At 35.3% G+C, this 15129-nt stretch overlaps 1 protein-coding gene and 1 pseudogene across 1 annotated transcript in view; one reads left to right on the top strand and one right to left on the bottom strand.

Moving 5' to 3' along the window:
• The window catches only part of LOC150103852 (transforming growth factor beta receptor type 3-like), a 315988-nt gene that overhangs the window by 220412 nt on the left and 80447 nt on the right, over nucleotides 1–15129 (top strand). Inside the window, exons 8-9 of the mRNA XM_090397076.1 lie at nucleotides 8150–8336; nucleotides 13619–13834. Coding sequence (XP_090253202.1) covers nucleotides 8150–8336; nucleotides 13619–13834 — 403 coding nt within the window. The remainder of the gene's footprint in view (nucleotides 1–8149; nucleotides 8337–13618; nucleotides 13835–15129) is intronic.
• LOC150103853 (5S ribosomal RNA) lies at nucleotides 2747–2865 on the bottom strand (annotated as a pseudogene).

The raw sequence follows: 15129 nt of genomic DNA, 5'->3' as shown, positions 1-15129 counted from the left end.
GCTGCCTCCTGAGTGTATCATAATCACTTGCCTTGTAGTTCCACATATACTCCTTCTTAAATGGAATTTCCATATGAAAAGCCAAATGGCTATATTTTCTGGTGAAGTTAATTAAATTAAGAGGATAAAAATCCCTTATTATTTTACAGCCAGTATGCGAAACTCTAAGATCGAAAACTACAATCTATGAGTTTCATGCTGAAGAATTATCGGCGAATCCAAGCATAAGTGACCACTTGGTAGTAGTACAACACCAAAGCAACTCGAAGCAAAGGTGGAGCAAGATCCCTCACTATCCTTGATATTTTCTCATAATATGAAAACACAGCTCCTAGGAGATGTAATACTGCTTTACATTATGAGGAGAGGTGGTCACTACCCAGACCGATTTCAACCTTTTTTTGAGGTTTCGTCAGTAGTACAACACTTACACTTGGATTCGCTGATAGTTCTTCGGCATCATATAGGCTACAGAAGTGAATATACCAAAAAAATTGGTATTTTTTTTGTATACTCACAAAATTGTAAAATTGGTATGGTGGAGGGGGCGGTCTGCCCTGGGCAGCACTTTGAACCTTTTTGAACTTTTGCAGTTAATTCTAAAATACAGTCTCGAGAACTCATTTCCAAATATTGTAATACTACTGCGAATTTTCCTCACAATTGCATTGCTAGTTGTGAGAGGAGTTTTTCTAAATAAAACTGATTAAGAATTGCCTAAATTACTATGAAATAGACTTCGCCTATGTCATCGATTTTGCTAACAGAAAAGCAAGAAAAATAACATTTTAGAATGTTGAAATTAAAGTTTTACTTCAAAAATAAATATAGTGTTTTAATTTATTTCCCTACACGTTGTTTTGATTTTTTGTAGTATTTTTGGTGTGTATTGAGAGGGGCGGTAAACTCAGGGACTGCCCCGGGCAGCAAAAGCTCTAGCTACACCACTGATGTGCACAAATGCCAGGAATATCAGAAACAAAGGGATATAGTTTGTTGCCTTGGTGAATACATGTGGCCTCAGATTGTTAGCATTAGTGAGACCTGGCTCTCAGAGATAGATATAGTGGAATTGAATGTAAAGGATACAATATTTTTAGGATAGTAAGTACAATACAGCATTGTACTTACTCCTCTAGATAATAGTATTTTTAGGATAGGAAGGGAGGATGGGATGCTGTTAATGATATCAAATGCTAATGAAAGCTATGATTGTAATGCTAGACATTTATGTAGCAGTAAGTTTGAAGTTGTCTGGTAGGAAGTGGAGTTTTTAAAAAGATCCAATATATGGTGGGATGTTGTTATAGATGCAGTGGATCATTTTCTAGTGGTGATGATGAAATGCATTACCAAATTAACCTGATAGGATAGACAAGTAATCATCTTGGCTGACTTTAATTATCTGAACATTGAATATTAGTGGTGGCGAAACCTCATGAGAAATATGAAGCTAAATATATTGAACATTATGATACACTTCCTGTGACATAAAAGAACTTGAGGTCAAAGAGTATTAGACCTGAATATAGTATTAAAGGGAATTTCAGGTTAAACATATGATTGTTCTGCTTCTGGTTGGTTACAGTGATTATGTTGTACCGACCTGGGGAAGTAGCGAAGTATATAGACATTCCATTCAGAAAGGTTATATGCCTAACTACAAAGCATGAAATTATGACCAACTGAGGAGAATACTACCTTTGGTTCCATGGTATTGTTGCAGAATGGGAAAGATATTGAGAGTGCATGGGAGGCATTAAAAATACTTAAATGACATGGTATCGGAATGTGTCCCATAAGGCACAGGCCAATAGAGTTACAAATTGTATGGGAAGCTAAATATGAAAATAAACTGACTCTGTAAACTAAAGATAACTCAGAAGAATTCTATCATTATGCTACAAGTAAAAGAAAGAATGAATATGAAAGAATAACTAACTGAATATAGAAGATATGTGGGTGCCAGATGCAGAAGAGATTCTTCAACTAATGAGTGCTCATTTTGCTAAAAGCCATCAATCTGGTGTATGGAGCTCAATGTCAGTTTAGATATAGGATGAAGAAACTAAGGTGAATGAGGAAGTACTAAAGCTGTTGCATAAACTGAATAAGAAGTTGGAAATAGGGGCTGATGGGATATCAACATAGATGCTGAAAGAATGTTCAGCTGAAATGTCTGTGTCTTTGACCTGGCTGTATAATTTGATTCTCATTCTGCCATATTCACCAGCTGATATTATCCTTTCCTGATCATTCTGTCTTCTATTAAGCACAAACTGAAAGAACTGCCTGTAATTTTTTTTGGTCTCATTGGATAACTACTACTCATTCTGCACTTTTGCATCCTTACCAAGCAAGTCAACTTCATCTCTTGCTCTTTGTATTCCTTATGCAACTGATTATTACTAGTACTTAGCTGTTGGGTGAGAGACCTAAAAATTAGTTTCCGAAATCTTGGGAAGTTTAATACAATCATATTATTATTATTATTACGTGACACCTCCAGGGAGTCCAAAGACTTATCGAGGGAGGACACCTACTCTACATCTGTTTTGACCACTCAGTCCACCAACTACAACTCACTGCAATTACATCAACGCCATCTACCGCCTATTCCCACCACTAGTACTTCCACAGACAATCACAAACGTCCAATGCCCATGCTTGGATTCGAGCCCGCAGCCTTTTGGCTGGAGAGCGGATATGCTAACCACTCGGCCAACCAGGCCGGCAAAATAAATAATGCCAGTAGCATCCAGGGTTCCCAGGTGGTTTCCCTCCCAAGTACTAACTAGGCTCATGTTTGCTTAACTTCAGTGATCAGACGAGAACTGGTGCTTTCAAACCGATCTGACTACTGACCGCGATCTGATAATATTTATTAAGATTAGGTTGTTTTTTTTAAAAAAATCTGTTTTGGTGTTGTGTTGTGGCATAGTAGTTTTATTCCATTTGATTGTGTGCAAGGTATCCAAGACATGGTCTGCTACACCTGACTGACCATACTTAAGGCAGCAGATGTATTTTTTATGTTCTTCTAGCCAGATGTTTGCAGATATCCCAGTTTGACCATAATATGATAAGTTGCAAGAACAAGAAACCCTGTAAATACCTGGAACAGAGAGAGAGAGGAGGTAGAAGATCCATGGCATCCAGCTTCAAATGAAGTTTGAATGAAATGCAGAACTTGTATTTTTTTAGAGTTCTGGATATTTTTTCTGAGGTGCCCCAGATGTAAGAAGCAATGATAGCATTACTATAGTCAGTATGTTGAGAGCAGAGAAGATGAGAGGAACAATTAATTTGTTGATTTTTTGGCATTGTAGCCACTGGACAAAAGATCTGGCAAATAAAGCAGAGTTCAGCAGTAAGTTCATCCTAAGTAGAACAGAAATTGGAGGCTCTGTTAACAAGAGTTTTGCTAACACTATATTGTTGAGGGGGGGGGGGATGATGGGAAAGTGTATATGTATCTACCTGTTCTGTGTATGTGATTTTTCTGTAAACAGAGAAAGAAAGGGTGCCATTGGGAAGACGTGACAAAGTATCTAGAAAAGGCAGGCTATTATTATTATTTTCTTTATCTGTAGTGAGCTGGATTCTGGGGTGCTGTCTATTGAAATGGAGGAGAAAGAAGTCTAATGTGTTTGAGTTATGTGGCCAAATAGAGAACACACATCAAAGCACCTTAGCCAGATGGAAGGTTTTAGAATAGCAGTATCATGAGCATGTTTTTCAGAATACTCCATATAATAATCGACTATATGAGGGAGAGAGGGGAGAGCCCAAGACTGTGTCCTCAATCTGTTTATAAATACTATCTTTCCAAGTAAAGTAGTCAGAATGAATGTGTAAAGTTAACGAGATCAATGATATTACGAGGGGGGGGTAGTAAATTTAGTGTCAGAAAGAGAGATATTGATAAAAAAAAAAGAGAGGTGACATCAAAGCTTACTATGATATCTTTATTTTCTAAAATTAAATTTTGTATTGAAGATGTGACATGAATGGAATTTTTAATATAAGATGAAAATTTACCTGTAAATAGGGTTAAGGATTTGGCTAACTCAAAAGAGAGGGAATCAGTAGCATCTACTATGGGACAGAGAGGGTTATTGGGTTTATGAATTTTTGATAATGTATGTATCTGGGGGAGGGACTAAACATGGTTTTAGTTTTTGTCATAACTCTATAGAATAGAGTACTGTGGTTGACTAAGGCTTAGATAACTTAAATATGCAGCTCTAGAAGTCAAACAAGAAATTTTTTAAGCTACTTCAATCTCAATAAGCAAAGTAGTGGTCTCACACCAGGCAACTGATTCACCTACCATAAAGACATTCACAATCATCAGATGCACAGCAGGAATCAAACCCACAGCTTGAAAACTGGAGAGCAGAGATGCTATCCACTCAGTCAACCAAGCCTGCTATTATGTTTATAGTATACTATATTTCTTTCTAAATGTGTAGAAAGCTGAGGCTGATTTATGCACTCCCTCTTTTTTATTTATTTATTTTTGTAGATCTTTAACATGGTCATCTGTATGAATTACTCCCAAGTAGCTCCTGAATTATGTAACAACTTCCAATACACCTTGCCATTCCACCTGATTCCTTAAATGCTGAATATAATGGCTTCGGATAGTATAGTAACGATGTATAGTGGAATGAAAGCAACTTTCACTTTATGTTGTTTTCAAATCTTAGCTATTCTGTTAGTCATGTTTATATATAACTCAGATGATAGTACCTCTAGAATATAGTTGCAATTTTCTTGAATGTTGAGTATCTGCCTTAATGTAGTATGTTATCAACTTTTATATTGTAATCATTTTTAATAAAAATAATCTTTATGTATTCAAATTTATAGAATTTGAATAGTTGTTTTTTTTTCCCCTCATCTTCACATGATGTTACATATTCTCTGTTCCTTAAAGACACTGAGTATACTATGCTTTTGAGTTAGCATGGATAGTAGCATGATGTTGCATGTAGGTATTTCACGTGTTTATTTTTGCTGTGCATTGTATATTGTTTATTTTGGCTTGAGATAGAGGAAGAATTTCTGCTATCTTTTATTTCAAGAATGAAAAGGATTTTGGAATGTGTACTGTTTAAATAGAAAGCCAACTCACAACATTATTCCTTAGTTCATGCTATATGAAAAAGATTTCATCAATATACTATTATTATTATTATTACCAGAGTGACTGCTGAAGAGTCATGAAGGACACATTTCATCACCACTAGCTGTCATACCTTTCTTGAATTCACTCACACTATCTGTACTTGCTACCCTCCAAAAGCAAATCAATCCAGTTACACACACACACATTGCTCCTCTATTGGAGAAAATTCTTGCTCTCTCACCCTTTGACTATATTCCTTCTCAACTTCCATGGATGCCATCTAGTTGCCATCCTTCATAAAGAGAAAAATTCCACCTACTGGCATCCTATATATATATATATATATATATGAATCTTAGAGAATTTTTCAGGTCTCAGTCATATCACTCCTTTTTTATCCTGTTTGCTAATGTCTGCACTCCACACATTCACAATCGATCCTCATAATCTACATTTATTATTCTTTAAAAGATTTTTTTTGTGCTCTCTTCATTGTATCTTCATCACCTCAGAAACCAGGGAACTAGATCTGCACATACAGGGTGTTCGGGATATTGACAGTTTCGTAAGGAAAAAGAAAATCTTCTTTGTATCTATTAAATTTAATGAATTGACAAAAAAACATTACAGGCAGAGTTAATTACAATACTATCAACAAGATTTACTCAAAATAACCACCATTAGCATCGATCACAGCTTCAATTCTGCTTCGAACAAGCTGATGCTACAGTCTCCCTGGGAAGGGCCGCAAAAACTGTTTTAATTTTATCCATTAACTGGGCTTTTGTATTACTGGAAGTGCGATTGGTGTCTTTTTCAACTGCGCCCCATACAAAATAATCCATGGGGTTAAGGTCTGGGGAGTTTGGAGGCCAAACATTTTGACTGGTGAAGTCGTAGAAATTTTCAGACAACCATTTTTGACTTTTCCCAGAGGTGTGGCAAGGGGCCGAATCCTGCTGCCATACATACGGCCTACCATTGGCTACCCTTGTTATCCAGGGCTTGACTACAGTTAGCAACTCCACGAACAAAGCCCGAATTCCAATGCCAGGGTTCTTCAACACCTGTTCCTGCAGATTTGCGAGGAATTCTGCTGTACGAACGCAATCAGATCGTCTGCTAGGGATCTTTCTTCTTGCTACATCCTCGTAGTCACCATTGCAAGTCTCTAGTTCATGCCTGATTGTTTTTACTGTATTCAGGGAGCATTGGGCAGCAGTCGTAATATCCTTATTTTGATGGCGGGCACGAATCATCATGATACAAGTTATTCTCTTCCATGATTCAGGTGGGTTCCAGCTATCCATCCTTTCTGACATCTTGTATATGAATGAAGAAGGGTCCAAACTTTTAAATGAAGAGAAGTGTGTGTTAATACATGTAACTTACGGAAAAATATAATTAATTATAAATATGTCAAATTTATCCTGAACACCCTGTAATAGTCCAGGCAAGGTCATATCAAGGAAGTCATTTTGCCTTGTCTGCTATAAAATCCATTAATGCCTTTGATTCCCCTACAGGGAGTAAGTGAGGCTGTTTTAGCTGTATCTTAACTTTTGGGAACTGAGGGGACAGTTCAATCTCGACCGGTAGGCAATCAGAGTTAGCTGGTCCAAGACTATCATTAATTATACATGGCATCTGGTGAACAGATGCAGATGACATGTGCTGCCATCTCATGGTCCCTAATCCTAAAACAATCCTTACTGTCTGAAATAGTGTGGGTTCTGCAGTTGATTTTCTTCTGAGTTTCTGGGAGAAAAAAACCTGCTTGCTTGTGATAGAGATCAACTAACTCAAGAACTGGATGAAAAAAGGCTTAGAAAAAGTTCTTCTAGTCAGCGACTAGAATTGAACTTATGACACTCTTTCTTCGGGCAGCCTAGCGTCATGGAAGCACATGCCACTTCCACTGAGCTACATAGGCTTGTTTTGCCTTGTAAAGAGCCAACATGACTTCCCTATTCTAATATTTAATCTTTGCTATGTGTCCCTTGAACTTTAATTGTCTATCTACTAAACCTACAAGATCCTTAGTATGATCGTTTCTTCTAGCGTAATCCCACCAATATAATGTGATAAAGGATATCTCACCACAGCAAGGTAATTAATGTTACATTTACTAAATTAAAATTGCAAACCATTACAGATACCTACAATTCCAGCATATTCAAATCATTCTGCAAGTACTGCATGTCAATCACATTCCCGATTATCTATCATTGCATCGTCAATAAACAGCAGTAACTTATCTCCTGTGAAATCCTTGCCAATGTCAGTTTTGTGGAAATAGAAGGGCAGAAAGGGAAAGTGAGTGTTGTTGATGACAGCAGAAGAATCATGATGAAGATGAGAGGAGGGTAATAGTAGCAGTGCTTTTGAGGAAGTACATTGTGAGGTAGAGGTCGAGAGGATGAAATACATAATTTTGTATTTGTTAGTCCATCCTCATTCATTCATTCAGTATCTAAACTGATATATTATAACAGCAAACCATGGGAAGATAAGGATTAGACATTTGCTAGAAAGGTGCAATCAATTCTCCATATTCCTTATAGTCTTAGCAGACATCTCCCTAAAGACATTAATAGGCATCCATGCCTGTAATGGGATTTAAATTCAATCTGCTGATTGGACAAACACTAAAAAGTCACCAGACCGGCAAAGTAAGCTAATATTTTCATATGCATCTTTGGATATTTATCTTATTCAGAGTTATTATCGTTGTTATTTTGTGAGGACAATCTGCATCAATTCCAACTTACAGAAAAGAGTTTTATATACATGTGTGTGTATCCCAGTTTGATTTGAACTATAGTCTTTAGTGAAGGCTTCAAGCAAATTCATCAAGGATTGTCTGGGAAGAGATGGAAGACAGGGATAGTTTATTTACCAGATCTCTTGTTTACCTTAACTCTCAGTTTTTTAAAACTATTTTAATGTTTTTTTTTTATTAAAACATAATAAACTTAATTTTTGTCATAATTTAATTCTCTCATTCTGTTTTAGGCAGAATATGAAGTGATAAGTATGTCTGTTCCAAATTATCAAAAGCTAAAGGCTCAAGTTAGAACATTGGCTGAAGATACTAGTAGTCTCTTATCAGAAGTCAAAGATATTTGGGGACCTCTCACCACTTTCACAAAAACTAAAATTGCTAATAGAGTTAATATTATTGTTGAAGGGGATAAATTAGGTAAATTTAATCATTTAGTGATTGTAAAATTTCATATATTGCATACACACTAGTTTTTCAATAAGAATATTTGTTTATACATAAACACAGTTTTATACATGTGTATTTTTATGGTACAGCTCTTGTAAGTTTTAATTTTTTTTATTTTAAGTGAAGTTTATTTACTAATTTAAAAAGTATGCTTCCTATTCCTAAAGGGAGTAGACAGAACTTCCGTACTCCTAACCAACCCAACTTTTTGAAGATCAGTGGGCAACTGATCTCTATCCCACAGCCATCATTTCCTGCATGTAAATCCTAATATGTATATATTGTCTGAAATAGTGTGAGTTTTATTGTTGATTTTTTTTTTTTTAGCTGTAAGATTAAAAACTTAAGTTTACAAGAGGAAAAACTCTACCTTGCCTGTGCCAAAGATAGACTATCCTAGAAACTAGCTGAAGAAAGACCTAGAAAAGGTTATTCTAGTTTGCAATACAACTGAACCTATAATGGTTTTATTGGATAGTTCTAGTCCTGTAGAAGTAAATGCCATTTCCCCAGGCTACACATGTACAATTATTATTGAATTAACCTCAGTTATTCTCTAATTTAAATGACTGAAAAGAAAGGGTCAATTAAGTTTCAAAATTTCATGACTAGCAGAAGACCATATACCATTCAACTTTCACTGTAACAAACTTATAAGGACCAATGAATTTATTTTTATTTTATTTTATTATATTGTGGCAAGTTTGCATAATGAATTCCTTTTACTTAACAATGATGTTTATTGGACTTTAGTGGGACTTTTTTTTAGCTTATCAAGTGAATTCCCTATAGCAAAGTTGCCTGTTTTAAGAGCTGACTATAAGGAATGCAAAGAAAAAAAATTAGGGTTTGCATCTGAGTCCTCATGTTTCTGCTTATAGTATGCCCACACTTTAGAGATCTTCGCTTGGCTTTGTGCCAAGAAGTCAATTCATGCTGAAGGGGAGAAAGAAATGAAGGACGTACGAATTGGTTGCCAACACGTGAAATCACGTGCTTTATAAGTAAAATTTTCCAACTGTTATACAAGCACCATAGTTAACTACAATGATCATAAAAGAGAAGTTAATTTTCTGCCGTGTAATAATAAACAACTCATCCCACAATATGGATTGATTACCCTAGTTGGAATTAATGTTGGAATGGATTCTCCTTCTGTTGACATGTGCAGAAGTGTCGAAAGGTCTTGAATCTGTAGGCGTACTATACAACATACAAGAATGGACTAACAGTTTTACATTTATCTAATCAAACTTTACTGACTAAGCCTTACTTGCTATTTACTGCTACAGTATTACAACATAATCAAAAATTTTATGTGCACAGGTATCACTGGATTAACATAGTCTCCAGTATTCTTTATGAAAGAATCATGATGAACACTAACACTTCAGTTACTTGAAAAATTGGCTTAAATGATACTCTCCACTTCTGTAACAACTGAGCAGAACTTCAGCTTTAAAAGTGCATGATAGGCAAGTTGGAATAATGATAGATTTTATTTCAATTTTGTATGTAAACTTTTAATTTAAAAAATTGAATTGCTATCTTATTTAAATAACTTTCATGGCTTAGATATGTAACAAAAAATTATATAGAATTTTATCCAGTAGATTTCATCCAATGGTATGTGGGTGCATATATTAGCTTGTATCTCATTTGCAGCTGAAGTATATGATATTACACTATTAAAGTTCAAAGTAATAATTGTAGAAAGTTGTGTAGATAAAAAAATAATAATAATAAAAAAGAACTTATCAACAATTAGTAGTGATTGCTTCCCAAATCTTGGATATTGGCATTCAGTCTGACTGGTTTGAGGTGTGGATGATTTCATATCATTTCACATGTTTCAAGGAAAAGACAATCAAATTTGAACTTGCTGGAATGAAGAAGTTTTGTCTAGTTCCAAAGAAATTGCTGTCTATTTCAATTTTTTTTTATTTTTTTTTAGTGGCAAGTCCATTTAAACTTTATTTAAATTTATATATATTTTCATGATATCAAAATAAGTTTGATACACAAAACGTCTAAGCTGACTTCAAATTTCTTTGGCTAGTACTTTTCAGTAGTTAACTGTATTGAGTTCACTACACGATGGTTGCTTTAGCCAGAGGCATAGGAACACTTGCCATTAGGGTAATCACTAAGGGCACTTGTGTCAAATGGGTGCAAGTGGAAGGATATTTTACCAATTATTGAAATTTTCACATTATTATTGTATGGGCACCTCCATGGCATCTGAAGACTCATCATGGGAGACACAAATTATCCACACAATCTATCAAACCTCTCCTTGAATCCATTACAGACATAGAGCTCACAGCTGACTGCAGCAACCCATTCCATTCATTTACAACTCACCAAGTGAAAAATCTAGTCCTTGCACCCTTTACTAACCATCCCTTTACTCAACTTTTAGGAATGATGTTGTTCTGTACCCTCTGGCCAAGTGCTGAAATAAAAGGTGCTTAGCTTGGAATCTGTCAAGAGTGCTAAAATGCTAACCATTCTGCTGGCTTTAGCAAAATAATGAGTTGATTATATATTGACATATAGTTGATAATGTTAAAAATAAATTGTTTGACTGCAATAAATGCAAGGCATATTTATACCTTGCGTAATGACATATACTTGTGCATTTAAGGAGATACTTAACTCCTAAAAGGGGAAAAAAATCTAGAATGGCAATACAAAGTAAGTCAGAGAAGAATGGGCACAATTTCAGGAACATTTAACAGAGCTCCTTTTGGGTGAAAAACTTCATGTAAACATAGGTTCTAAATTGAATGGTTTACGGAACTATGGCTGTTTTAATTTTTTTTTAATTGACTCTGGAATTTTCAGTAGTCTTTGGGTGATATTCTTGAGAACATATAATAAAACATGAAAGTTCTTGAATAAACATAGGTATGTGTCTTCTTGTTGTTGTTTTTTTTTTACTATTGAAAACTCCTGAGCTCTTGTTCATATGAATGGTTTACTCCTGTTCATATGAATGTTTTACTTCTTCTATGAATGCTTATTATTTAATAAAAATAATAAGCATTCAAATTTCTCTATTTGGTTTTCTAAATTAGTCTATCACTTGTCAGCATTTTGATGTTGTCATGTGTAACATTTCATTCTTCTAAGGCAGTGTTTCTCAAACTTCAGATATCCACATACCCCTTCTTAAATTTTCATTATTACCAAGTACCCCCTTATCAAAATAATAAAGTATATTTCTTTGTAAATGTCATTTAAATTAGAGAATAACTGAGGTTAATTCAATAATAATTGTACATGTGTAGCATGTGGAAATGGCATTTACTTCTACAGGACTAGAACTACCCAAGAAAACCATTATAGGTTCAGTTGTATTGCAAACTAGAATAACCTTTTCTAGATCTTTCTTCAGCTAGTTTCTAGGATAGTCTGTCTTTGGCACAGGCAAGGTAGAGTTTTTCCTCTTGTAAACTTAAGTTTTTAATCTTACAGCTAAAAAAAAAAATCAACAATAGAACTCACACTATTTTATTTGAATTTATATGTTAATGTAAACAAAAATATGAGTTATTTTTAACTGAATAAAATTTATAAAATACTATAAATTTTTACTTAATTTAAATAATTTATCATCAATGAGAGAAGTGAAATTCAAGTCATCGGAATTCAAGGAGAACCAGCCTATCAGTCCAGAATTCAGGGGGTTGGGTGCCAGGAGGTAGAACCCCCTTTTGAGTCATCAGAATTCAAGAACCCACCTTCCAGTCCGGAACTTGGGGTTGGGTGCTGTATGCACGGGGGGGAACCTTCCTTTCGAGGCTTCAAAATTTGAGTCATCAGAATTCAAGGAGAACTGGCCTACCAGTCTAGAATTCGGGGGGGAGCCAGGGGGAAGAACCCATCTTTCGAAGACTCGACACTCAGGGGCTATCCTAGGCGCCTGGGGGAGAGAACCCCCATTCAAGTCTTCAAAATTTGAGTCATCAGAATTCAAGGAGAACCGGTCAACCAATCCGGAACTCAGGGGGTTGGGTGCTGGGGGGGGGCTATCCTTCCTGTTTGCCACCATATAAGATGCACCGGCCTATAAGATGCACCCCCCTTTTTTGTACACATTTTTTAGGAAAAAAACTATCACTGAATATTATAATGAATTTACAGCATTTCAAATATAAAGTAATAAGTAGGTCTACTTTCAATAAATACCCTAATCTAACTAGGAACGAGTACCCACCTTTTAATCTTCTTCGTTAAAACCCAGACATTCATCTCCAGAGCTAAATAAGAAACACTTGAAACCTCTTCTAAATCAGAATCTGAGTCCTCATACAACAAATTGTCCTCTGTACCATCCAGTGCATTACTAATGACACACTTCTTAAATGATTTAACCACTGTCTCAGTTTTCACAGCACCCCATGAAGCTTTGACCCACTCACATATTTGCGAAATGCTAGGCCTCTTCCTGATGGCCTAACCTCAAAATCTGAAGACTGCATTCAGCAGTCTTCTGGATACAGTGTTCCACTTCTCCTTCATAAATCCCTTAAGTAGTTTATTAATACAGACATCTAAAGGTTGAAGCTGACTAATTAGACCTCCTGGAATTACAGCCAAATGAGTTTTCAATTCCTTGAGTTTATTTTTGACATCTTCTGTTCTGTGAGAACGAAATTGATCCCATACTAGCAGGGCAGGCTTCTTCAACAGTCTGCCAGAGCGCCTAGACCAAATGTTATCTATCCATGACTGGAATACTAGAATGTATTCCAGTAACTGGCATGCTCTCATACACTGCAAGGAAGCAAGAAAGAAATCACGTAACTCGGAACAGAGAAAATTTCCAGAAATGAAAGTAATCAAAGACTGAGTATTGGCATATAAGACACATCCTGTTTTTCACACTTTTTCAAAGAAAAAAAGTGCGTATTATATTCAGGCAAATACGGTATATATAATAATAATATATAATATAATAATAATAAAATAATAATATATGTAATAATCATATTTATCTGTAAATACATGCCTTTTTTTGCTAGTGGATCTTCACTAGCAAAATTCTTCTACAAAAGGATTTTGTAGAAGAAAAATAAAAACTTCACTGTCTTCATTTGAAACTGGATGTTTAGCTCTCGCCTTCATATGCTTGAATGAGAAATTTCATATAAACCAGTGCTTGTTCATGAATCATAACCTTTTAAATTTTGATTGACCTTGCATATGAAAAGAATTTGATGATCATCTTTATTTTATTTTTCTAGAATCTGACCAGTATAGGATCCAGAGTGATAGCAGATACTTGCAGAACCAGACTTTACCAAAAATGACCCAAACAGGAGTTTCTCAGTTGCCTCCTACTACAGGTACATTTTCAGTCATCACCCATGATCATTCACAAAGTGAGGTACCAAAATATCCAAGCCCTAGAACAGAAGATAGCAAGACTTTTGTGAAAGCTAGTTTTACAGAAAGAAATGGTAATAATATTCAGAAAATTAATAATTGCAAACAAATTTTTTTTATATTTCTTGTTTTCAAAAGGTTAATTATTTTTAGAGGAATGCTAACTTTCAGTATGCAGTGAAAGGAGGTTTAGCCACTTGCAATTCATATCTTTCTTAATTGGATAAAATACAAATCTAGACTTATACTACAGATTAGTACAGAAAAACCTTAAAACTTGTTATGATCAGAATTGGGGATTGTAACCTTAGACTTACCATGGCATTTATGTGAAAGCATTAGTAGTGAAAGATTGCTGGTCTGCATATTTTGCTTTCCTAGCAATGGATCACTAGTCCACATAACATTGTGATTTCAAACATTTTTTAAGAACAGTGAGCCAGTGGATGAAATATAGTATTAATTTCATTGGCCTGGTTGGCTCAGTGGAAAGCATATCCACTCCTTAATCAATAGACTGTGTGTTTGAATCCTACTATGAGCATGGATGTTTATAAATGTCTTTATGTAGGAAATGAATTTACCATCTACTTTATGTAACAAAGTTATGTGGAATCTTGTCAGATGCTTTTGCAAAGTCCATCAGTATTACTGAATAGCCATTTCCCTTATCCAACTCCATTGTCACTTTATTATATAAAGTAAGCAGGTTTCTAATACCTACCCTTCACAGAACCATGTTGCTCCTTATGCCTCGTATTCCTATGCATTGAGTCTTGAATTCTGTCTTTTACCAGTTTCTCTAAAATCTTAACCACCGTTCTTGAGATAGATACTAATTGGCCTATAATTTGCCACTTCTGTCTTGGAGCTTCCTTTATGCAGTGGGACTGTTTTTTCCTCTTTCTATTCCATTGACACCTTCCCAGTACTGAGGCTTAAATTGAATTTGATCAGAGAGCTGATAATTCTCTTACACACTCCCATAATACATGAGCCAATACAACATCTAATCCCACAGCCGCCATGCTCACTTTGAGATGGGAGAACAGAGGTTCTAACAGTTAACGTTACATTTGGCATCACAACTTCACCACCTAGATGGTACAGTCTTGCAAAATGATCACTAAGTAATTCAACTATTGGCTTTGCTTCAGTTACTTCTCCACCATCTACACTTTTTAAAGTCATCTTTCCATAGTCATTCCTCCTTTTACTTGCCACATAACAGCAGGACTCTTTAGGATTTCTTTTGGTCTCATCAGCTAGACTTTTTTCATGATTAGCTTTGGCTTTCCTTACTGTACTTTGTACTGCTCATGAACATATTGATCACATTTTTACTTACATTCCATCTACAACTTTTTCT

This window comes from Typopeltis vanoorti, chromosome 8 (assembly GCF_054136105.1).
Source record: "Typopeltis vanoorti isolate ZY-2024b chromosome 8, IOZ_Tvanoo_1.0, whole genome shotgun sequence".
Classification (NCBI taxonomy): Eukaryota; Metazoa; Arthropoda; class Arachnida; order Uropygi; family Thelyphonidae; genus Typopeltis; species Typopeltis vanoorti.
Note: the sequence above shows the minus strand (reverse complement) of the source record. Positions and strands in the feature narration are given on the sequence as shown.